This window comes from Schistocerca nitens, chromosome 8 (assembly GCF_023898315.1).
Source record: "Schistocerca nitens isolate TAMUIC-IGC-003100 chromosome 8, iqSchNite1.1, whole genome shotgun sequence".
Classification (NCBI taxonomy): domain Eukaryota; kingdom Metazoa; phylum Arthropoda; class Insecta; order Orthoptera; family Acrididae; genus Schistocerca; species Schistocerca nitens.
Window position 1 is genome coordinate 456,524,027 of NC_064621.1, and position 24,019 is coordinate 456,548,045.

The 24,019-nt window shown below is 42.0% G+C and overlaps 1 protein-coding gene across 1 annotated transcript in view; it reads left to right on the top strand.

The window, feature by feature from the left end:
• Positions 1–24,019, top strand: part of LOC126199612 (integumentary mucin A.1-like) — a 152,275-nt gene that overhangs the window by 95,471 nt on the left and 32,785 nt on the right. Inside the window, exon 5 of the mRNA XM_049936539.1 lies at positions 16,589–16,708. Coding sequence (XP_049792496.1) covers positions 16,589–16,708 — 120 coding nt within the window. The remainder of the gene's footprint in view (positions 1–16,588; positions 16,709–24,019) is intronic.

Genomic DNA, 24,019 nt, shown 5'->3' on the forward strand with positions numbered 1-24,019 from the left:
GCAGCACGGTGCGGCAGATGGAATTTTACCGCCTGCGGCGAGACTGAGAACTGTTTTCAATACTTAAAATGGCGACGGCTTCCTTACTTCAACAGCGTGCAATCATTCGTTTTCTCAATTTGCGTGGTGTGAAACCAATTGAAATTCATCGACAGTTGAAGGAGACATGTGGTGATGGACTTATGGATGTGTCGAAAGTGCGTTCGTGGGTGCGACAGTTTAATGTAGGCAGAACATCGTGTGACAACAAACCGAAACAACCTCGGTCTCGCACAAGCCGGTCTGATCGAGAAAGTGGAGAGAATTATTTTGGGGGATCGCCGAATGACTGTTGAACAGATCGCCTCCAGAGTTGGCATTTCTGTGGGTTCTGTGCACACAATGCTGCATGACGATCTGAAAATGCGAAAAGTTCATCCAGGTGGGTGCCACGAATGCTGACGGACGACCACATGGCTGCCCGTGTGGCATGTTGCCAAGCAATGTTGACGCACAGCTACAGCATGAATGGGACTTTCTTTTCGTCGGTTGTGACAATGGATGAGACGTGGATGCCATTTTTCAATCCAGAAACAAAGCGCCAGTCAGCTCAATGGAAGCACACAGATTCACCGCCACCAAAAAAATTTCAGGTAACCGCCAGTGCTGAAAAAATGATGGTGTCCATGTTCTGGGACAGCGAGGGCGTAATCCTTACCCATTGCGTTCCAAAGGGCACTACGGTAACAGGTGCATCCTACGAAAATGTTTTGAAGAACAAATTCCTTCCTGCACTGCAACAAAAACGTCCAGGAAGGGCTGCGCGTGTGCTATTTCACCAAGACAACGCACCCGCACATCGAGCTAACGTTACGCAACAGTTTCTTCGTGATAACTTTGAAGTGATTCCTCACGCTCCCTACCCACCTGACCTGGCGCCTAGTGACTTTTGGCTTTTTCCAACAATGAAAGACACTCTCTGTGGCCGCACATTCACCAGCTGTGCTGCTATTGCCTCAGCGATTTTCCAGTGGTGAAAACAGACTCCTAAAGAAGCCTTCGTCGCTGCCATGGAATCATGGCGTCAGCGTTGTGAAAAATTTGTACGTCTGCAGGGCGAGTAGTTAATTAGAAAAAATATCGGAGGCCTTAGAACTGGAATGCACCTTGTAATAGCTTCTTGGGAAGATCATGAGACCTCAGACACACTACTCAGCATATCTGATATTCATGAAGTAGTTCTGGAGAATTAACATCATGTTTCACATTGTAACACCATGTCTTCACCAGAGGACGTAGTTGATACTCCTAAAGAGCAACTGTTAAGCAGTACAATAACTCTGATTTGGAACTGTAAATCAGTTGAGTGGTAGACGAAATACCTACTCAAATGGTAGCGGCATACAGAATGTACAAGGGAGTGTTGAAAAGGCCTCACAATTTCTCATGTGAAACCCCTGCAGTTTTTATATATAATTAATGTTTTTAACATTTTATATCTTCAGTGTTCGTGTTTGCATATATGCAGTCTCCTGCAGCTAGAGGATACCGAGTTGTAGCGTGTAACATGGTGGTGGGTAACGTAAGTGTGTGGGTGCGTGAGAAACACCATGCTTCCATCTAGTTACGAATTCGAAGAATTCATCCACACATAGAACAAACTTTCCTTCAGCATGACAATGTCAGACCACACAGAAGCGCTATGACGTTTGCAAGAATCCAGTGCCATAGCTTCACAGTCATTGATTATCCTTCATAGAGAGCACACTTGGTTCCATGTTTCTTTCATCTATTTTCAAACATTAAGAACACCTTCGAGAACTTCACATTCAAGCCGTAGGATCGACTTCAAACATTCTACACTGACGGTATCAACAAACTGGTTTCTCGTTGGTAGAAGCATATTCGTCGCCCGGGTGACTATGTTGATGTATAAATAAGTAGACAAGAATAAATAAGTAAAACGTTAATACTATCTCTTTTGTTTACAAAACAGCAGATGTGTTCCCTTTCAGCACCTGGAATGATACTTTCCTCATTAAAAATGAAAACAAGTCTTACGTCACACTAAAATAAACGCTTATCAAGATTTGCTTTCACTAGTAGCACAATACTTGAAACATACCTCAGAAAGGTAAAAAAAATGTTATTCTGTATAGCACTTTGCTTTGCGATGAAAATGTCGGTGATAACACCAAATGAAAGCTTAAATTAACACTACAATGCTACGAAAGGAGCTGTCGACACACTAGAGAATACGGTGTTCCCAGATATAATCAATATATCTGCATATAGCTCTTTCTTACTACTCAGGGCTACTTATGCCCAGCCCCTTGCCCACCCAACTTCAACGAAAAGCGAACATGCCAAAGCGAAGAAAACTGTTCCCAGAAAACCTTGGCGAGTAACAGATTTATTGGGCAATGAGGAGCTGAGGACCTTTTCCTAGAGCAAATGTTGGTAGACTCATTGCAGAAAGGGGAATTGATGCTAGGAGTAAGAAGAGAGGCAGATGTAGTCTTTGTAGAAAAAAGAACTGAAAATTGAAGTTCAGTGAAGTCCTATAGGTGCAAAAAATATATGACTTTCAGAGAACATCTTATATACTTGTGTAAAAACTCTCGGTAAAAGGAATAATGTAGAAAAACAGAAACGCAAATCATTGTAATATAGGGTTATGATACTGTACTATTCTATTATGCAGTTTGAAGAAGTAATACACTAAACTATCTACATAAGAACTTTATTTATGATTTGAATACACAAATGTGTAGGAGCGAATCTACCTGAAACAAAGTGGGGCTTTTTAACCCAATGATCTTGATTGCATGTACATAATAAACACTGTAGTAGGGTTAGAAGATAACTTGAGATCAAATGAGGCACAATGGAAAGTTAACATTCAATCGGAATTTCTAAAACTGTTTTCGGAAATGTCAAACAATCATCTACTCAAGTCGCTGATTAGAATTTATGATTCTTGTGTCTTACCATGAGACTTTAGGAAAAATATCATACACACAATTACTGGCAGATAAGTGCAAAAAATATTGTAGAATCAGCTGAACAGCTCACACATCCCAGCTGCTGCCAAGAGTAGTATTCAGAATAATGAAAAAGAAAACAGAGAATCAGTTAAGATACGTGAAGTTCGGCTTTAGGAAAGGTAAGGGCACCACAGAGACAATTCACACATTGCGTTTGAAAACGGAAGCATGACTGAAGAAAAATGAAGAAACGCTCATTTTTGTATCGAAGTAGAAAAAGCATTCGCCAAAGTAAAATGGTGTAAGATATTCGAAATTGCGAAAAAAGTATAAATAGGACGTCAGGTTTAAATGATGCTCTGAGAAGAACAATTTAGCGGTGGAGAAGTATTCGTGATGGGCCACATCAAACTAGACAGATGAAAAATGACATATAATTTAAAAAAGCAATATGTCTATAAAAATTAGAAAGGTTTTTAGTAACTCGCGTTCACCTACAGGAAATTGTAGGCTACTGCCTGTGAAAAATAGGGTTCCAGGTTCCAGTCCATAATGCAGTAAGTCATCTTACTTTGTTTCTGTGATCACTGTTAGTTCAACTCCATCATGTGTTTCAGATCTTATGAAATAAAAGCTGCCAAGTTAATGTATTAACGTAAAAAACTACATCTTAAAGTAACAATTTAGGCCCATGTAACTTTTCGTGCTGACAACCGCTAGTCTCAGTACATATATTTCAACCGTGCATAAAATTCATCCATATTCTTTCATACAGCCTGCTTGCTGTAGTTGAAAGAAACCCGAAGGGACGATCCCCACTAACAGTTTTAACTTGTGTTGTTACTGAGGTTTCGACATCACCGCATTACTTTAACCTTGCAAGGGGAATAATCCTTTACTTCGTCACAGACGCTTTTGTATCACACAACGCAAGGGTTATTGCCAATATTGGCGTCCTTGGGGACATTTGCTGTATCAGCAATAGGCCCTAGCGCAAATCATTTTTCTGTAACTGAGGTTGTGTTACCTAATTCTTGAGCATCATTAGTAGCTTTTAAACAACAAGGGGTGCGTTAGTATTGGAACACTGCAATGGACTTAGTAAGTGTCTCAAACAGAAAATATGATATTCCTTGTATATAGTGACTAAGTACACATAGTACCGACAAAAACATCAAACTTACAGAACAACGCATAACCAGTTATCTACTGAGCAATGCGGATAAATGAGCAGAAATAGCGGATTACGCTTTGGGACCAGGCAACCGCCAAAATCGTGTCTAAAATACACAGGTTTCACCAAGGTACAGACGGTAGTATGCTACGAAGTACAAACACATGAGCGAAGCAAAAATTTTCACAACAATTTTATCAGAGAAATTATACACATTTTGGGCTTTACCAGTAAATGAAGCAAAAAGCCCTCACCCCCTACAATGTCGATCAAAAAATAGGCGTTTCTGTGCAATATTACAGAGCAGTCTATAGATGTCATGACCCTGGAACATCGGTAATACCTCTCGTGTTAAAAATTAATTCGATTTAGCATTACTTGGTTCAAATGGCTCAGAGCACTACGGGACTTCCCATCTGATGTCATCAGTCCCCTAGAACGTAGAACTACTTACACCTAACTAACCTAAGGACATCACACTCACTCACGCCCAAGGCAGGTTTCAAACCTGCGCCCATAGCGGTCGCGCGGTTCCAAACTGAAGCGCGTAGAACCACTCAGCCACACGCGGCAGGTTTAGCACCACTCGGGAAAAAATACATTGGCTTACATTGAGAAAAGTTAACTGCCCAAATCCCAATCAACTGAGCACAATGGGAGATACTGCCTTTACCTGGAAGGGTAAGTCTAACAGGGCTGCATGACTCATGTGCAAGGCAGACTTGTCTATTGGTAGTGTATCTTCTAAGTCCATCCATATATCCTCGACCTGTTAAACTTACTTGCCCTAACCCCTAGTGCTGCAGTAATACGCTGCACTGTAAGATATGAGTTCCGCCGATAAATTATTCTAAGACAACAATACTCTCGCACCTGTAAAAGAATAGGAAATAAATATTGTGAAATATTATCAAACTGTTGAGGTTCAGTGTTATTTAATTATCTACGGGGTACACTCCTTACATCAATTACAAAAGTTACAAATGTCTTACTTAGAACTTGTAGAAAAAGCATATGCATAACGAGATTCCGATCAACACAGCGCAACCACAACGAATGAAACAGCTATGCATGCTTGTATTTATAATTTGAAGCTGCGAAACACTTCTGTATTCTTCGAAGTATCATTTGTGCATTCTGTCATGTGGGACTTTAAGACCAAAACGCCAGTAAAGTTTAGGATGCATTGAATAAGTAAGACTATATTCTTCAGAAGACAAAGAAAAACTTAACCTGCCGTTATGACCAAGTTCTTGCATAACGATATTTTCGAAACACTGAGGCATTAAGAAACTAGACAGTCCACTTCGTCTCACTTACAGACAGGAGCTGGAATGATAGAACATCTCACGATGTAAAAGGTTCAAATGACTGAGCATTATGGGACTTAACGTCAGAGGTCATCAGTCCCCTAGAACTTAGAACTACTTAAAAAAATGGTTCAAATGGCTCTGAGCACTATGGGATTCAACTGCTGTGGTCATTAGTCCCCTAGAACTTAGAACTACTTAAACCTAACTAACCTAAGGACATCACACACATCCATGCCCGAGGCAGGATTCGAACCTGCGACCGTAGCAGTCGCACGGTTCCGGACTGCGCGCCTAGAACCGCGAGACCACCGCGGCCGGCAACTACTTAAACCTAACTAACCTAAGGAAATCACTCACATTCGTGCACAAGGCAGGACTCGAACCTGCGACCGTATCGGTCGTGCCGTTCTAGACTGAAGCGCCTAGAACCACTCTGCCAAACCGTCGGCCTCATACGATTTAAGTCTTACTCATTATCTGTTAAAGTAAAAGTCTGTTTAGATTGTCATAAATCAATATATATGTAATTAACACCAATAAAATTCACTGTCTACGCAGCTGTCATTGATTGCACGTTGTTAACTCGACCTGAGTGAAAGTAAAGCTTAATATGCCATAGTTGTGGAAATACTGTTCGTCACAAGTCCAACCTCAACCAACACCCGATGAGTTCTGTCTGAACACTTAGCCCACGCTGCTAACCTTTCTGAGTTGCAGTGACCTCAGAAATCCACTTTATCAATATTCGTCTTTCTCTTAATAAAATGGCCTAACTTGATGACTCCAAGGGAAACACTCAGAAAATGGACCATCAAATAATTTCTCCTACTGATGAACGCAGACAATACGTAATTCTGCGATGAACTATTTATCCCTTCCATTCCATACTGCCTTCGGCTTTTCCACCAGGTTGTAACCGAGAGGCTGTCCAACCCCACAGACAACGCCATATCATTATTTTTGAACCTGCTAGTATTCTTATGCCAGCCTACCAGACACCGCAACCTGAAATCAATATGTGATGAATTGCTCTTATTTTAACCCTTCTCACTTCTGTGCTTTAAAAGGCCGCAGCCAGCTACCATCAATTTTCACATTTACACTCAGTCAAAAATGTAGTACCTCATGATCTGAAACTTAGATGGCGATGCAATTCGCCATTCTCACTTTAATAAAGATTCATAGGTATCCATGTGGGTTATCACCTGCCACCACTTCTTAGTCATTTTAATCCAATTACTTACTAAGTCTGAAGTGAGTAAGCACTGTAAAATGATATACTACTCTTATGTCTCAACTCTACCATAGATGATCCACCCGTTTTCTTACGACGTCCTGATGGAGCTTTCGGGCTGTGGAGCGCTCTGCGCGGGTGGCGGGGGGGGGGGGGGGGGGGCGTGGCGTTGGAACCATAAATCTCTGTTCACTTAATACCAACACATAGTTCCGATGCAAGGAGGATAGTGCAAAGGAAAGAATGAAATCCACTACCCAAAGCATTACTGATGCTACATCTGGTTTCACTGACTTGACATGACTGCTAATGTCGGGAACCATGGACCTTGTCGTCGGTGGGGAGGCTAACGTGCCTGAACAATACAGATAGCCGTACCGTAGGCGCCACCACAAAGGAGGGGTACCTGTTGAGAGGCCAGACAAACGTGTTTCCTGAAGAGGGGCAGCAGCCTTTTCAGTAGTTGCAGGGGCAACAGTTTGGATGATTGACTGATCTGGCCCTGTAACACTAACAAAACGGCCTTGATGTTGCGGTACTGCGAATGGCTGAAAGCAAGGGGAAACAACTGCCGTAATTTTTCCCGAGAGCATGCAGCTTTACTCTATGATTAAATGATAATGGCGTCCTCTTAGGTACAATATTCCGGAGGTAAAATAGTCCACCATTCGGATCTCCGGGCGGCTCGGCTGTGAGCGTTATGAGACTTAACTTCTGAGGTCATCAGTCGCCTAGAACTTAGAACTAATGAAACCTAACTAACCTAAGGATATCACACACATCCAAGCCAAAGGCAGGATTCGAACCTGCGACCGTAGCGATCACGCGGTTCCAGACTCAAGCGCCTAGAAGCGCACGGCTACACCGGCCGGCAAGGATGTCCGGGCGGGGACTACTCAAGAGGACGTCGTTATCAGGAGAAAGAAATCTCTCGTTCTACGGATCGGAGAGTGGAATGTCAGATCACTTAATCGGGCAGGTTGGCTAGAAAATTTAAAAAGGGAAATGCATAGGTTTAAGTTAGATATAGTGGGAATTAGCGAAGTTCGGTGGCAGGAGGAACAAGACTTTTGGTCAGGTGAATATAGTGTTATTAATTCAAAATCAAATAGGAGTAATGCAGGAGTAGGTTTAGTAAGGAATAAAATAATAGGAGTATGGGTAAGCTACTACAAACAGCATAGTGAACGCATTATTGTGGCCAAGATAGACACGAAGCCCACGTCTACTACAGTAGTACAAGTTAATATGCCAACTAGCTCTGCAGATGACTAAGATATTGATGAAATGTATGATGAGATAAAAGAAATAATTCAGGTAGTGAAGGGAGATGAAAATTTAATAGTCATGGGTGACTGGAATTCGACAGTAGGAAAAGGAAGAGAAGGAAACGTAGTAGGTGAATATGGATTGGGGCTAAGAAATGAAAGAGGAAGCCGCCTGGTAGAAGTTTGCACAGAGCATAACTTAATCATAGCTAACACTTGGTTCAAGAATCATGAAAGAAGGTTGTATACACGGAAGAACCCTGGAGATACTAAAAGGTTTCAGATAGATTATATAATGATAAGACAGAGATTTAGGAACCAGATTTTAAATTGTAAGACATTTCCAGGGGCAGATGTGGACTCTGACCACAATCTATGGGTTATGAAGTGTAGATTAAAACTGAAGTAACTGTAAAAAGGTGGGAATTTAAGGAGATGGGACCTGAATAAACTGAAAGAACCAGAGGTAGTACAGAGTTTCGGGGAGAGCATAAGGGAATAATTGACAGGAATGGGGGAAAGAAATACAGTAGTAGAAGAATGGGTAGCTTTGAGGAATGAAATAGTGAAGGCAGCAGAGGATCAAGTAGGTAAAAAGACGAGGGTTAGTAGAAATCCTTGGGTAACAGAAGAGAGACTGAATTTAATTGATGAAAGGAGAAAATACAAAAATGCAGTAATTGAAGCAGGCGAAAAGGAATACAAACGTCTGAAAAATGAGATCAACAGGAAGTGCAAAATGGCTAAGCAGGGATGGCTAGAGGACTAATGTAAGGATGTAGAGGATTATCTCACAAGGGGTAAGATAGATACTGCCTACAGGAAAATTAAAGAGACCTTTGGAGAAAAGAGAACCTCTTGCATGAATATCAAGAGCTCAGATGGAAGCCCAGTTCTAAGCAAAGAAGGGAAAGCAGAAAGGTGGAAGGAGTATATAGAGGGTCTCTACAGGGGCGATGTTCTTGAGGACAATATTATGGAAATGGAAGAGGAGGTAGATGAAGATGAAATGGGAGATATGATACTGCTTGAAGAGTTTGACAGAGGACTGAAAGACCTAAGTCGAAACAAGGCTCCGGGAGTAGGCAACATTCCATTAGCATTACTGACAGCCTTGGGAGAGCTAGGCCTAACAAACCTCTACCATCTGGTGAGCAAGATGTATGAGACAGGCGAAATTCCCTCAGACTTCAAGAAGAATATAATAATTCCAATACCAAAGAAAGCAGGTGTTGACAGATGTGAAAATTACCGAACTATCAATTTAATTAGTCACAGCCGCAAAATACTAACACGAATTCTTTACAGACGAATGGAAAAACTGGTAGAAGCCGACCTCGAGGAAGATCAGTTTGGATTCCTTACAAGGGAACCTCCCCATCGCACCCCCTCAGATTTAGTTATAATTTGGCACAGTGGATAGGCCTTGAAAAACTGAACACAGATCAATCGAGAAAACTGGAAGAAGTTGTGTGCAACTATGAAAAAAAAAGCAAACTATACAAACTGAGTAGTCCATGGACAACATACGCAACATCAAGGACAATCTAAGCAGAGGAGGGCCGTGGTCCCGTGGTTAGCGTGAACAGCTGCGGAGCGAGAGGTCCTTGGTTCAGCTCTTCCCTCGAGCGAAAAATTTACTTACTTTATTTTTGCAAAGTAAAGATCTGTCCGTTCGTTCATTGACGTCTCTGTTCACTGTAATAAGTTTAGTGTCTGTGTTTTGCCTCCGCACCGCAAAACCTTGCGATTAGTAGACGAAAGGAGGTGCCTCTCCAATGGGAACGGAAAACATTTGATCCAGGAAAACACGTCTGATATATTCTATACGACACTAGTGACGGCATGTGCGTCACATGACAGGAATATGTTTAAGACCCATCTAACTTGCACACTTGGCGAATGGGTAAAAAGATTCTTCTAACTTGCCCGATTTAGGTTTTCTTGTAGATGTGATAATCACTCCCAAAAAAGTGATGAAAACATAAGAGTGTGTCACATAAACTGCAACAAATGAATGGAACAGTTTCACAGTCGCACAGTTTTCTCTGTGCTCTGTCAAAACATATGTTTTTAACGTTTTCAAATTTTTCCGTGTGTAGACCGTCAAATCCTGTATATATCCAAGCAAATCTGAACATGTCCTGGAATTTTCGAAAGCGAAGTTGATTATGTGTGGGTGCCTGAACTCTGATGATTGTCTAAAAATAAAAAATTAAATTTTTCACTCGAGGGAGGACTTGAACCTTTTTTTATGTAACCATATATATTTATTTAAATATATTAACAACGATACATTAAAAAAAAGACAGTTTATTCTATTAACCTATTATATTCCTAGTGTTGGTTAATATTACTGTCATTTTATGTTTTCGTTTTTATATTTTTCTTTTTCGTTTTTCTCTTATTGTTGTTCCTTAACCCTTTTACATGGCCATGTGCCGTTTTTTTTTTTTTTTTTTTTTTTTTTTTTTTTTTTTTTTTTTTTTTTGACGGGGTGGACATTGCAGGACAGGCATAACAGTTTATATTTGGTATCGATGCATTGATTTTGAGTTTATGTTTCTGTATGTGATGCACTTGTGGTGCCACAGGCATATTGTGAATTCTGGTTTGATCTCTTTCTCTAGTTACACTGTTAAGTGGGTCAGTATGAGGGAAACGTCACCATGATAGGTGGAGCAGAAGTGGAAGAAACGTTTTTTACATATACTATAGAATATACCTAAACTGAAGAAGAGAGAAAATTTTGTCATATTACATAAGAGAAGCAGAAAGGAGAGTGTGAGTAATCAATAGAATTTTATAGGCACAAAATAAAGGAAATCACTTAAAAAATATATAATAATAATAATGAGTAGTTGGCACTTTCCACTAACAAGGAAACCTCCCCATCGCACCCCCCTCAGATTTGACTACAAGTTGGCAAAGTGGATAGGCCTTGAAAAACTGAACACAGATCAATCGAGAAAACAGGAAGAAGTTGTGAGGAACTATGAAAAAAATAAGCAAAATGTACAAACTGAGTAGTCCATGCCCAAGATAGGCAGCATCAAGGACAATGTAATCTCTGAAGCGCCGTGGTCCCGTGGTTAGCGTGAGCAGCTGCGAAACGAAAGGTCTTTGGTTCAAGCCTCTCTCGAGTGAAAAATTTTTTATTTTCAGACTATTATCAAAGTTAAGGCACTCAAACATAATCAACTTCGCTCTCGAAAATTCCAGGACATGTTCAGATTTGCTTGGACACATGCAGGATTTGACGGTCTACACACGCAAAAATTTGAAAACGTTAAAAACATGGGTTTTGACAGAGCACAGGGAAAACTGTGCGACTGTGAAACTGTTGCATTCATTTGTTGTAGTTCATGTGACAAACTCTTATGTTTTCATCACTTTTTTGGGAGTGATTATCACATCCACAAGAAAACCTAAATCGGCAAGGTAGTCTAATCTTTTTTACCCATTCGCCAAGTGTACAAGTTAGATGGGTCGACAACATATTCCTGTCAGGTGACGCACATGCCATCACCAGTGTCGTATAGAATATATGAGACGTGTTTTCCTTTGGAGGAATCGGTTGACCTATGACCTTGCGAGCAAATGTTTTCGGTGCTCATTGGAGAGGCACGTCCTTTCGTCTACTAATCGCACGGTTTTGCGGTGCGGTGGCAAAACACAGACACTAAACTTATTACAGTGAACGGAGACGTCAATGAACGAACGGACGGATCATAACTTTGCGAGAATAAAGAAAGTAAAATTTTCACTCGATGGAAGACTTGATCCAAGGACTTCTCATTTCGCAGCTGCTCACGCTAACCACGGGACCACGGCGCTCCCGAGCTTATAACATCCTTAATGTTGCTTATGTTGCGCATGGACTACTCAGTTCGTATATTTTGCTTATTTTTTTCGTAGTTCCACACAACTTCTTCCTGTTTTCTCGATTGATCTGTGTCCAGTTTTTCAAGGCCTATCCACTGTGCCAACTTATAACAAAATCTGAGGGGGGTGCGATGGGGAGGTACCCTTGTAAGTAATGCTTGTTTCCTAGTCAGTATAGTACAAATAATGGAAGAAAAGTTAATTAAAAAAAATTGGTAGTACTACTGTGCATACTTTTGACAGTGTTTTGGCTGCGAGCATGACAGATGTTTGGTGACAAGCAACGTCTGGTTCCGCAGCTGCTCACGCTAACCACGGGACCACGACGCTCCTGAGCTCACATTATCGTAAATGTTGTCTACGTTGCGCATGGACTACTCAGTTTGTATATTTTGCTTATTTTTTCATAGTTCCACACAACTTCTTCCTGTTTTCTCGATTGATCTTTGTTCAGTTTTTCAAGGCCTATCCACTGTGCCAACTTATAACTAAATGTGAGGGGGGTGCGGTGGGAAGGTTCCCTTGTTAGAAATGTTGGAACACGTGAGGCAATACTGACCCTACGACTTATCTTAGAAGCTAGATTTAGGTAAGGCAAACCTACGTTTCTAGCATTCGTAGACTTAGAGAAAGCTTTTAACAATGTTGACTGGAATAGTCTCTTTCAAATTCTGAAGGTGACAGGGGTAAAATACAGGGATCGAAAGGCTATTTACAATTTGTACAGAAACCAGAAGGCAGTTAGAAGAGTCGAAGGACATGAAAGGGAAGCAGAGATTGGGAAGGGAGTGAGACAGGTTTGTAGCCTCTCCCCGATGGTATTCAATTTGTACATTGAGCAGGCAGTGAAGGAAACAAAATTGTGGAGAAGAGGAGTTTGTGGGACAACTTGACTAGAAGAAGGGATCGGTTGGTAGGACATGTTCTGAGGCTCAAGGGACCACCAATTTGTTACTGGAGGGCAGCGTGGAGGGTAAAAATCGTAGAGGGAGACCAAGAGGTGAATACACGAAGCAGATTCAGAAGGATGTAGGCTGCAGTATGTACTGGGAGATCAAGAAGCTTGCACAGGATAGAGTAGCATGGAGAGCTGCATCAAACCAGTCTCAGGACTGAAGACCACAACAACAACCAGACACCGCACCCTGAAATCAATAAGGGATGAATTGCTCTTATTTTAACCCTTCTCACTTCTGTGCTGTAAGTGGCCGCAGCCAGCTACCATCAATCTTCACATTTACACTCAGTCATAAATGTAGTACCTCATGACCTGAAACAGGTATCTATGTGGTTTCTCACCTGCCACCACTTCTTAGTCATTATTTTAATGCAGTTACTTACTAAATCTGAAGTGAGTAAGCACTGTAAAATGAGATACCACTACTGTGTCTCAACTCTACCATAGGTGATCCACCCGTTTTCTTACGACGTCCTGATGGAGCTTTCGGGCTGTGGAGCGCTCTGGCGGTGGGGGAGGGGGCGTTGGAACCAAAAATCTCTGTGTAATTAATACCAACACATAGTTCCGATGCAAGGAGAATGGTGCAAAGGAAGGAATGAAATCCACTACCCAAAGCATTACTGATGCTACATCTGGTTTCACTGATTTGACATGACATGACTGCTAATGTCGGGAGACGCAGGATGTATATACTTCTGGCTGAAGGAGATTAGACTTTTCCACCATTAGCTGAAGTACAAGTTAGAACCCATGATTATGTCATTGTGTACTAACTAAACAGTTCAGGTTTCTTAACCTGTTTAAGTCAGAAATGACTATCTAAGGCTACATAGTCTCTGATGATGTTTCACGCATTATGAGATGGAAGAGTGGGCACAGGAACATGCAGTCCATCATGACCTAATGCTCCTTAAACAAAATACACGAGCATGCTTTTGCATATTTTTTTCCATTTATAATTACAGAGGCAGCTATGTCTTTCCGATCAGTTATCTCCACTGTGCATACTTAGAGGTCTGTATTTCAACGTTAACTAAACTGGTAACCATTAATTCTATATCACATAATGTCAGATCCTCGAACATTCATGCTATGATACTTAGCAAGCTGTCTGTCGCTTATAGCTTTTTATGCAGTCTTTGGGATATGATACTTAATTATCCATATACATGCGGTAATAATTCGTGTTCCACTCATATTAATGTTGCCACTGCTATGTAAGGCGTCAGTTATAATACAATCTTCGCTCACACTATAGTTACCACTGTTATGTACGGTGTGGCGTCAGTGTGCACTAGCCATTTGCAGGCTGCAGGTGGCAAGCTAGCCGTGGAGGTTACATAAACTGCGTTTGCAGACGCAGTAAACAGTGCAGTCGTTGTCGTAATGCGGAAACGGAGCACTTTATCTGACGTCCAAAAGGGCAAAATAGTTGGTTTGAGGCTAAAAATGGAAACACTTCGAAACGGCTAAGTTTTTAAACCTTTAAGCCGTGGTTAAAGTACATCGTGTATGGCAAAATATAGATCTCCGAAATTGCCGCCGAGGCAACTGTGCTGTACCACTGACCTTAGATGACAGGCAACAACGATGGCTGCGGAGTTGTGTTAAGCGAAAATAGACGTGCAAATTTTGAGCAACTGACGGCCAGAGTGAGTCAACTGCTGTCAACAGTGTCTCTTCCAGAACCGTTCAGGAAACGTTGCTGCGTATAGGTCTCTTCAGTAAATGCAGGGTTCAAGCATCCATGCCGACTGCTGTTCATCGGCGACCAAGGCTTGAATTTTCACGCCAAAACCGCATTTGGACGTCCTCTGAGTGGCGACAAGTGCGCTTTTCTGCTGAATCACCCATTACGCTACATCGGGCAGATGGCCGTTGATGTGTACAACCAAGACAACCAGAAAAAATAGTCGGAAGTGTCCAGACATAATAAGGGAGCGTTATGGTGTAGGGAATGTTTTCGTGACAATTCTTGGGTGATCTCGTACATTAGGTTAACAGAAGTAAGCGTGTATCCTTGTGGAGTATATTCATGCTTTTGAGAGGTAATTACGTTTTTGTGACTGCAAATTCTATTTCAATTTCACATGTACAAACTGATAAACTGAAACTATAGAAAAAAGAAACATTTACTATACTTGGAGGTTGGTGCCAGTTAGCTCATGATAGCTGTAGGTCGGAATCATAAGGTAAAGTTGATTCTTAATTACTATCGTAATGAACCAAAAAACCATACTAGCAAACTATACAACTAATCATGAATCTGTGTCGACGCACACCCACGAAAACCATCACATATTTGGATATATGCAACGAAGACAGGATCTAATCTAATCTTGTCCAATGTGACAATTCAGCAGAAACTTTTATACAGTTGGAACCGTGCGGTTAATAAATTCATTCATTTACTGCGATGGTGAAACAATATTTTCATGCAGAAACATTGTACCTTACTGCCGAACTTCTATTGTGTGTGAATTGTTGCTTATGGGCGCTCAGTTCCGATGTTCCCTGGTGTCCGGCAGAATGACAGAAACTTCCACAGTCGCTGAGGTTGGAGAAGGGGATCCTAGACGGTCTGGACTACTTTATTTGCTGGGTACAAACGTTACAACGAATGAAGTGTACACAGAGAATCGGAACAGACAAGAAATTTAGTGCTGGAAGAACGTCTCATCTGCTCCACTGCACGCAAGGCCACAGACAATTCTGCATCAGCCAGAGTAAACGCTTGAGCAGTCGGACCTTGAGACCACTCTCTGGGAGAACAAGCAACCGAAACCCACTCTTTCGACTCATCTGCCAAAACAGCTACATAGTCGTGTTGCTCAGATAGAACGTCAGAAAACATCGCTTTAAAAACGGAAGTAAGAGTGGTATCCCTCCTGTGCCACAAAAAATCTAACATCACTCTGGACCTCTCCAGTAACCAGGGCGGCAGACTCTTAAAATCCTGGATTTGGGGCCGTACTGGTCAACCACCGAGGGACCGCAGCGCACGCTGCTTGCGGATCCCAAATGGCATTGTGGTTCGTGGACAGTTGGAAAAAAGGCGCTCCAGAGTACACCAGCAAGTCGGTACTGGGAGTAACGTACACTCACAATGCACCAGGAGGAGCCGGTGCCAGTTGGTAAGTGGCGGTTCCCCGGTCTCAGCACAGAGCTGGGTACGGGCCTGGTCCTATAAGCACATGTGGTGAGCCGCAGCCCCTCGTGGTGGACATCGTCAGTGATCTTCAAGTAGGAAGATCTCGCTGATCGTATACCATGCACCCGTTGTCCAGCTGCGAAAGCACGTAAGCCCAATAACACTGGCGGAGACGCGCCCGGTCTGCTCCCCAAGACATGTGGCTAAGGGACTTTAAGATATTCAGTGGTTTCAGGGTTCTGGCATTCAGGACTGACAGGTGTGGCAAACACGACACTCTCCATCCAGTAGATAATTCTCAATCCAAAATAAAGGTCAGCGTCATCCCTAACAATAAATCATCAATCTAATCACCTATTTCTCGAATTTCATTTCTACACTTCGGCATACTCCTGTGTTTCAGAAAATATATAGCACATGATGAAACTGCTACTGACAGTAGTCCCTTCCAGGAACCTCCTCAATATTGAAGACATAACTGAACACCTTTTTTCTGGATCAAAATAAATATATGCAAGTGATTCTTCGAGTGGCTTGATTTCGAAACAGTTTATAATGTACTTGTAATTACCTTGTAGTTCGAACATAGTTCATTTTCTTCTGTTTGCAAAGTACACACTTTATATCCTGTTGCAGAGCCAACAACACCAACGCCAACAGTAGTTACCACAGTTTCATCCACGAATGGGTCAGAATTGAAACCTTCTGCCCCAGAAGTAACGACAGCTGCAGCAGCACCTACCACTCAAGCACCAGGTACACATTTTGTTTTCTTTTGCCACTTTTACTGATGCAGCAACAGCTCCGATTTATATACCTTGCATATCTCAACAGTTCATACCCCATCAGATCTAACAAACATTAAAAGGACTATACTGGTCAGCAAAATACGAGTAAGAAGACCACTGTTGTGTTGTGTAACGTATCAGTTAACCATTTACACAAATAGTTCACTTCATTGTGCAAATATAAAATCAGTGATAATATTAAATTACGAATTCACCGTGACTGTGGCATATCGTTGTAAATAATCAATTGCAATATCGTATGAGGAAATTATGGAACTACATTTCTGTCCCTATTGGTTAAACCGGCGGTAGAGGGTGATAAAATCGATCTACTTATTTGTGTGTTGTACTTTGTGCAGTTCCAAGGCACCTCATACGATTTTACAGTGTAGTGTAGTTGAGAAGTTAACTACCAACAAATCTCCCATTAGTCAACATCGAGATGGACCTCACCAGTCCCAGAGATAGGGGTGGTGTGTCCTGGTGAACACAGCGTATCCTGAAAAATGTACTGTCATTGACTATACATGAGAGTGGATAATCGGTATCCATCTTCATTCCAAGTAACTGGCACTCTCGAAAACTTGATCTTACGAACTTTCGTGTGTGATGGTGGTGAGTAAATATATCAGGTTGAGGTAAGTTATCCCCATCCAGCAACGACCGTCTCGAAAATAATAGGCGTTAGTTGTTCTGATACCTCTGACAGTGGAATCCATGACGTATTGCTACTGTTTTAGCTATGATGGTAGGGTAGACAACTTTCAGAGATGACAGTACGGACCAAGATTAGAGAAAGTTACTATGAAACGTGGGTTCTAAAATGTAAAAAATGTTCAAATGTGTGTGAAATCTTATGGGACTTAACTGCTAAGGTCAACAGTCCCTAAGCTTACGCACCACTAAACATAAATTATCCTAAGGACAAACACACACACCCATGCTGAAGGGAGGACTCGAACCTCCGCCGGGATCAGCCGCACAGTCCATGACTGCAGCGCCTTAGATTGCTCGGCGAATCCCGCGCGGCCTCTAAAATGTAAGCTTTGAGAGTGATTACCACTTGTTCATTTTCGCAAGTGTGGAACACATCTCGTCTGTTGAATAAATGCTCATCACCCTTGAGGTGTAGATTTTAGTGTCCATATTTAGTAAATAATTTTTATCTACTAGTGGCAAATGTAACAGTACTGAAAATGGACAAGTGCTCAAAACTCTTGATGTATGCATTCAGTACTAACGTTACCAGACGTTTTTTTCTGGTTTTGGTCCATACGAACATCTTTAGAAGTTTTCTATCCTAAAGTTGTAGCAACAACAGTACCAGGACATATTTTCCACAGTCAGAGGTAGCAGTGATTATCGCTCGTAACTTTTGAGTTGTTTGTTCCTATAACGACTCCCTTACGTCAAATAGGTACGTTCACTCTTCTCTGTCACCCCTGAGTGTTGGTAACATCATCACGGAGACACTCTGCGCAAGTAGTGTACTGGGCTTTGTACCTTACACATTACGTCACGAGTCACACCAATTTCTATCCCCTCCGATAATCAATATCCCTATTCTTGAAAATGACCAGTGTAAGAGCTTTTAAGGAAAACGCGAACCACATATTTGGTGCACTGACCTAATTGAACTCTCCTCTCATTAGCAAAACGTCTCATTTCAGTAATGTTTTGTACATAAATAAGAGGAACTCACCGCTTTGGAATATTTCTCTATAGTGCACCTGCCGCCTTCTTTAACTTTTCTGGCTGTGTAGGTTTATTATAGATAAGATGAAAGTGGGCTAGAGGTCCGACAGTTGTGTCTATGTCTAGTTTCGAAACATCCATGAGCCACGTTAAAATCCAGCCATGGCTTCAGTTTTGAATAAAATTCGGCAGGAATGGTGGCCGTAGACACTGGACATATGAAGTCTCCATCGTCTGTCAATGGCATTGTCAAAGATGGCGGATGGGCGGACAGAGATTCAGGGCAATCTCTGGCCACTGGGGCATGAAATTGCTCCTAAAAGAGGGAACAGTAAGCAATGATCAATACAATGCCGATGCAGAAACCAATGTTAACAACTGTGTTACATCCCCACAATGTGTATCTATAGGATATATGGCATTTAACACAAGAAAATATTATGATGATTTCTCCATCGGTGAAAGATTACTGATTAGGCCCCCATTTGGATATCTGGGAGGGAACTGACAAAAAGGGAAGTGCGCATGAGAAAAAACGCAAAGGCGCAGTCTACATATGGTAGGGATCTGTAAAGAACGAAATGGTAAGAACGTACGGTTTTCTGGTGAAACGACTGTAGGGTAATGTCAACAGCAGCAAAAATAGTGAACGAGAGGGTAGGCCAAGAGGCAGCTACCTTGAGCTGTTGAGTGATAGGGTTGTTCTCATCGGATTAGACAGCAAACCAGAATCACAGTTCAGGTAAAAATGGCAGCACTGCAAGCTGCGTAAGAAGAGATAGTGGAAGTACATGAGTATGTTTACCAGATATTGCAGTACGTAAAGGAAAATGAAATTATAATAATGGTAGTGGATTGGAATGTGGTTGTAGAGGATGCAGTAGAAGAAAAGGTTATGGAAAAATATGGGCTTAACAGTAGTAATGCCAGAGAAGGAAATTCTGCAGAAAATTTCAAATTGTAATAGCGAACAATCAGTTCAAGAATCAGAGGGAGTAGTATACTTGGAACATACCCGGTGACAGGGGAAGATTACAGCTGAAACACACCACAGCGAAATCAAATACTGTATAGTATGGCGAGCCCATGCACATCTGTAGATTAAGAACAATAGTTTGCGGTAATAGCATACAAGCAACTACTCAAGTCGATCTGCATCTACATGATTATTCTTCTATTCACAACAAAGTGCCTGGCAGAGGGTTCAATGAACCACCTTCAAGCTGCATGTCTGCCGTTCCACTCTCGAACGGTGCGTGGGAAAAACGAGTACTTAAAATCTTTCTGTGCCAGCCCTGATTTCTCTTATTTTATCGTGATCATCATTTCTCCCTATGTACGTGGGTGCCAGAAGAATGTTTTCGCAATCGTAGGAGAAAAGTGGTGATTGAAATTTCATGAGAAGATCCCGCCGCTACGAAAAACGCCTTTGTTTTAATGATTGGCACGCCAATTCCCGTATCATGTCTGTTTCACTATCCCACCTACTTCGCGATAGTACAAATGAGCTGCCCTTCTTTCTACTTTTTCGTTGTAATTCGTCTGCCCCATCTGTTGCGGAGCCCACACCGCACAACAATACTCCAGAATAGGGCAGAAAGCGTGGTGTAGGCAGTCTCTTTAGTAGACCTGTAGCACCTTCTAAGTGTTCTTCCAAAGAATCTCAGTATTTAGTTGGCTCTACCCACAACATTGTCTATGTGATCGTTCCAATTTAGGGTACTTGTAATTGCAATCCCTAAGTATTAAGTTGAATTTACAACCATCAGATTTGTGTGACTTATCACGTATTGGAAATTTAGCGCATTTCTTTTAGTACTCATGTGAATTACTTCACACTTTTCTTTACTCAGGGTAAATTGCCACTTTTCACACCAACAGATGTCTTATCTAAACCATTTTGCAATTCATTTTGGTCATCTAATGACTTTACAAGACGGTAAATGACAGAATCATCTGCAAACAATCTAAGACGGCTACAGAGATTGTCTCCTACATCGTCAATATAAATCAGGAAGAATAGAGGGCCTATAACACTTCCTTGGGGAACACCGGATATTATTTCTGTTATACCCTATGACTGTGCGTCTGTTACTACGAACTGTGACCTTTCTGACAGGAAATCACGAATCCAGTCGCACAATTAAGGCGATATTCCTGAGTCACGCAGTTTGGTTAGAAGACGCTTTTGGGGAACGGTGTTGAAAGCCTTCTGGAAATTTAAAAATACAGAATCAATTTGACATACCCTGTCAATAGCACTCATTACTTCATGAGTATAAAGAGCTAGTTGTGTTTCGCAAGAACGATATTTTCTGAATCCGTGCTGACTACATGTCAACAAATCGTTTTCTTCGAGGTACTTCATAATACTTTAGGTATGAATTAAACAACGCCTTCAGTCACAACTTTTTCGTATTTTATTAACTACACGATGGATTTCGGATACTGTGGGTCTATCGTCAGGTGTAATTTGTCTTAATACATGTTTTATTTTTTCTCTTGAATGAGGTGAAATGCATATTCCTGTCACGAAAAGGTTTAATGTTAAATTATGAATTTCGTAGTTTGAACGCGAAAAATGTGTGCAGAATAGTGGAAAATGAACAGTGTTAACTTACCACATAATCCTAGGAAAGCATTTTTAACGTTTTAACATAATGTTCGAATACAGTATACGATCCAGAACCTTACTGCAAATCCACGATAGTGATATAGGTCTGTAATTCAAAGCAGCTACTCCTACTTCCCATTTGGGAGCTGTTGTATCAGCATACACTGAGAGGAAGCTGACTGGCATACAATCTGGACCGGAAGCCTTGCTTTTATTACGTGATTTAAAATCCTTTGCGACACCGAGGATATCTATTTCTATGTTTCTCGTCTTGGCAGTTGCTCTTGATTGGAGTTCAGGAATATTTACTTCGTCTCCTTTGCTGAAGTAGTTTCTGAAAATCGTGTTTAATAACTGTGCTTTAGTGGCATTGTCATCAATGACTTCACCGTTGTTGCCGCTCAGTGAAGGCACTGATTACGTCTTGCCACTGGTATGCTTTATGTATGACCAGAATCTGTTTGGGTTTTCTGTCAGATTTCATGACAGAGTTTCGTTATGGAGATTATTGAAAGCATCTCGCATTCAAGTACGCTCTATATTCCGAACTTCTGCAAAACTTTACATTCATTAGAATTTTGCGTTCTTTTAAACTGTGCACGCTTTTTTCGCTGCTGCTGCAACAGCAATCTGACAGTTGTGTACCATGAGGGATCAGTACTATCACTTATTAATTTATGTGATATATATCTCTCAATCGCTGTCAACACTATCTCTTTGAAATCATTCCACCACTTTTCTACGCTTACATGATCAGATCAGATGGAGTGCAGCCTGTCTCTTAGAAAGGCGTTAAGAGCATTTTATGAGTTTTCTTAAACAGACATACTTTGCGTTTCTTTTTCATGGTTGTAGGAGTTACGGTATTCAGCCGAGCAGCTACTGCCTTGTGCTCACTAATCCCTGTATACGTCACGATGCTCACTTTTTTCCAAAATTGGCTCTGAGCACTATGGGACTTAACATCTGTGGTCATCAGTCCCCTAGAACTTAGAACTACTTAAACCTAACTAACCTAAGGACATCACACACATCCATGCCCGAGGCAGGATTCGAACCTGCGGTTCCGGACTGCAGCGCCTAGAACCGCACGGCCACCGCGGCCGGCTCACTTTTTTTTCCAGGATTATTTGTTGCTAAGAGGTCAAGTATGCTTTCGCAACCATTTATGCATCTAGTGGGCTCATGAGAAAATTGTTTAAAATAATTTTCTGAGAAAGCATTAGTACAATTTCGGATGACGTTTTATGCCTGCCGCCGGCCTTAAACGTATAATATTTCCAGCATATCTATGGTAGATTAAAATCACCACGGACTTTAATTGTATGAGTGGGGTACCTATTTGAAATGGGACTCAAGTTGTCTTTGAACTATTCAGTAACTATATCTTCTGGGTCGGGGTTCGGTAAAACGACCCAATTAATAGTTTAGTCCGATTGTCCAGTATAACCTCTATCTCTACTATTTCGCAGGAACTATCTATTTCCATTTCAGTACAAGGCGAACTACGTCTGACAGCAATAAATACTTCACCACCAATTGCATTTAATCTATCCTTTCGGAACACTGTTAGATCGTTAGAAAAAATTTCTGCTGAACTTGTTTCCGGCTATAGCCAAGTTTCTTTACCTATAACTATTTGAGCTTTAATGCCTTCTATTAGGATTTGGAGCTCTGGTTCTTTCCCAACACAGCTACGACAATTTACAACTACAATACAGATCGCTTCTACAACTAACTTTTTGTGTTTTACCTGCCCCCTTTTAGATGGATACTCTTTGTATGGTTCCCTGTGGCCCTCTAACCTAAAAATCAGCCCGGTCCTTTCCACACAGCCCCCGCTACCCGTTTAGCCGCTTCCTGTGTGTAGTGGACTCCTGACCTATTAAGCGGAACCCGGATATCCTACACCTCATGGCGCAAGTAAAGGAATCTGCAGTCTACATGGTCGCAGAACCGTTTGAGCCTGTAGTTCAGACCGTCCACTCGGCTCTGCACCAAAGCACCTCAGTCGGTTCTATCGACGATGCTGCAGATAGTCAACTTCTCCTTAATCTTGCAAGAAAGACTGGCAGTCTTTACTGTTTCCGCTAGCCACCCAAAACGAGAGAGAATCTCTTCCAATCCAAAGCAACATACGTCATTGGTACCGACGTGAGCAACCATATGCAGTTCGCTGCACCCTGTACTCTTCATGGCATCCGGATGCAGCCTTTCCACATCCGGAATGACTCCCCCCCCCCCCCCCCCGGTATGCACATGGAGTGCACACTGGCTTCCTTCCCCTACTTGGCAGTCCTGTTCCTAAGGGAACCCATTACACGCCTAACGTTGGAGCTCCCAACTACCAGCAAGCCCACCCTCTTTGAACGCCCTGACCTTGCGGGCCAAGAAGCTTCCTCTGGAACAGGGTGCACGACTGCATCCGGCTCAGAGACATCGTCAGCTACAGACAACACCTGAAACCGCTTCATCAAAAGAGCCAGAGAATCCGTATGATCGGCCCCTCAGAAAGTTTTTCACTGCCTGCCAGATTTGGCATGATCTCCCACTCGACCACGGGTAAGGGCTCAATCTTGGTGCAGGCAGCACCCAGGGTGGCCGCAGCAGTGGACCGAAATGGGGGACACGTGGGATGTGCTTGAAGACTCTCACGTACCCGCATCTGACCCCCACAGTGATGCCCCTTGGCACCAGCCTCAAGCTGTGTGACGGAAGCCAATGCAGTCTGGAGCTGTGAGCGAAGGGTTGCAAACTCAGTTTGCTTATGTTCACAGCAATGACAGTTCCTTTTAGTGCAGTCTCTCCCAGTTGAAGTTCGTAAAAATATACAACAAACGGATGGTGTACTCGCCTTCTTAGCATCGGGAACACAAGGTGCTCTGTCACTCACAGTGTATCCGACACTGAGCTATACAAACCAAAACAAACAAAAGCCTTTATGATGTGATGTATATAATTTATTATTCT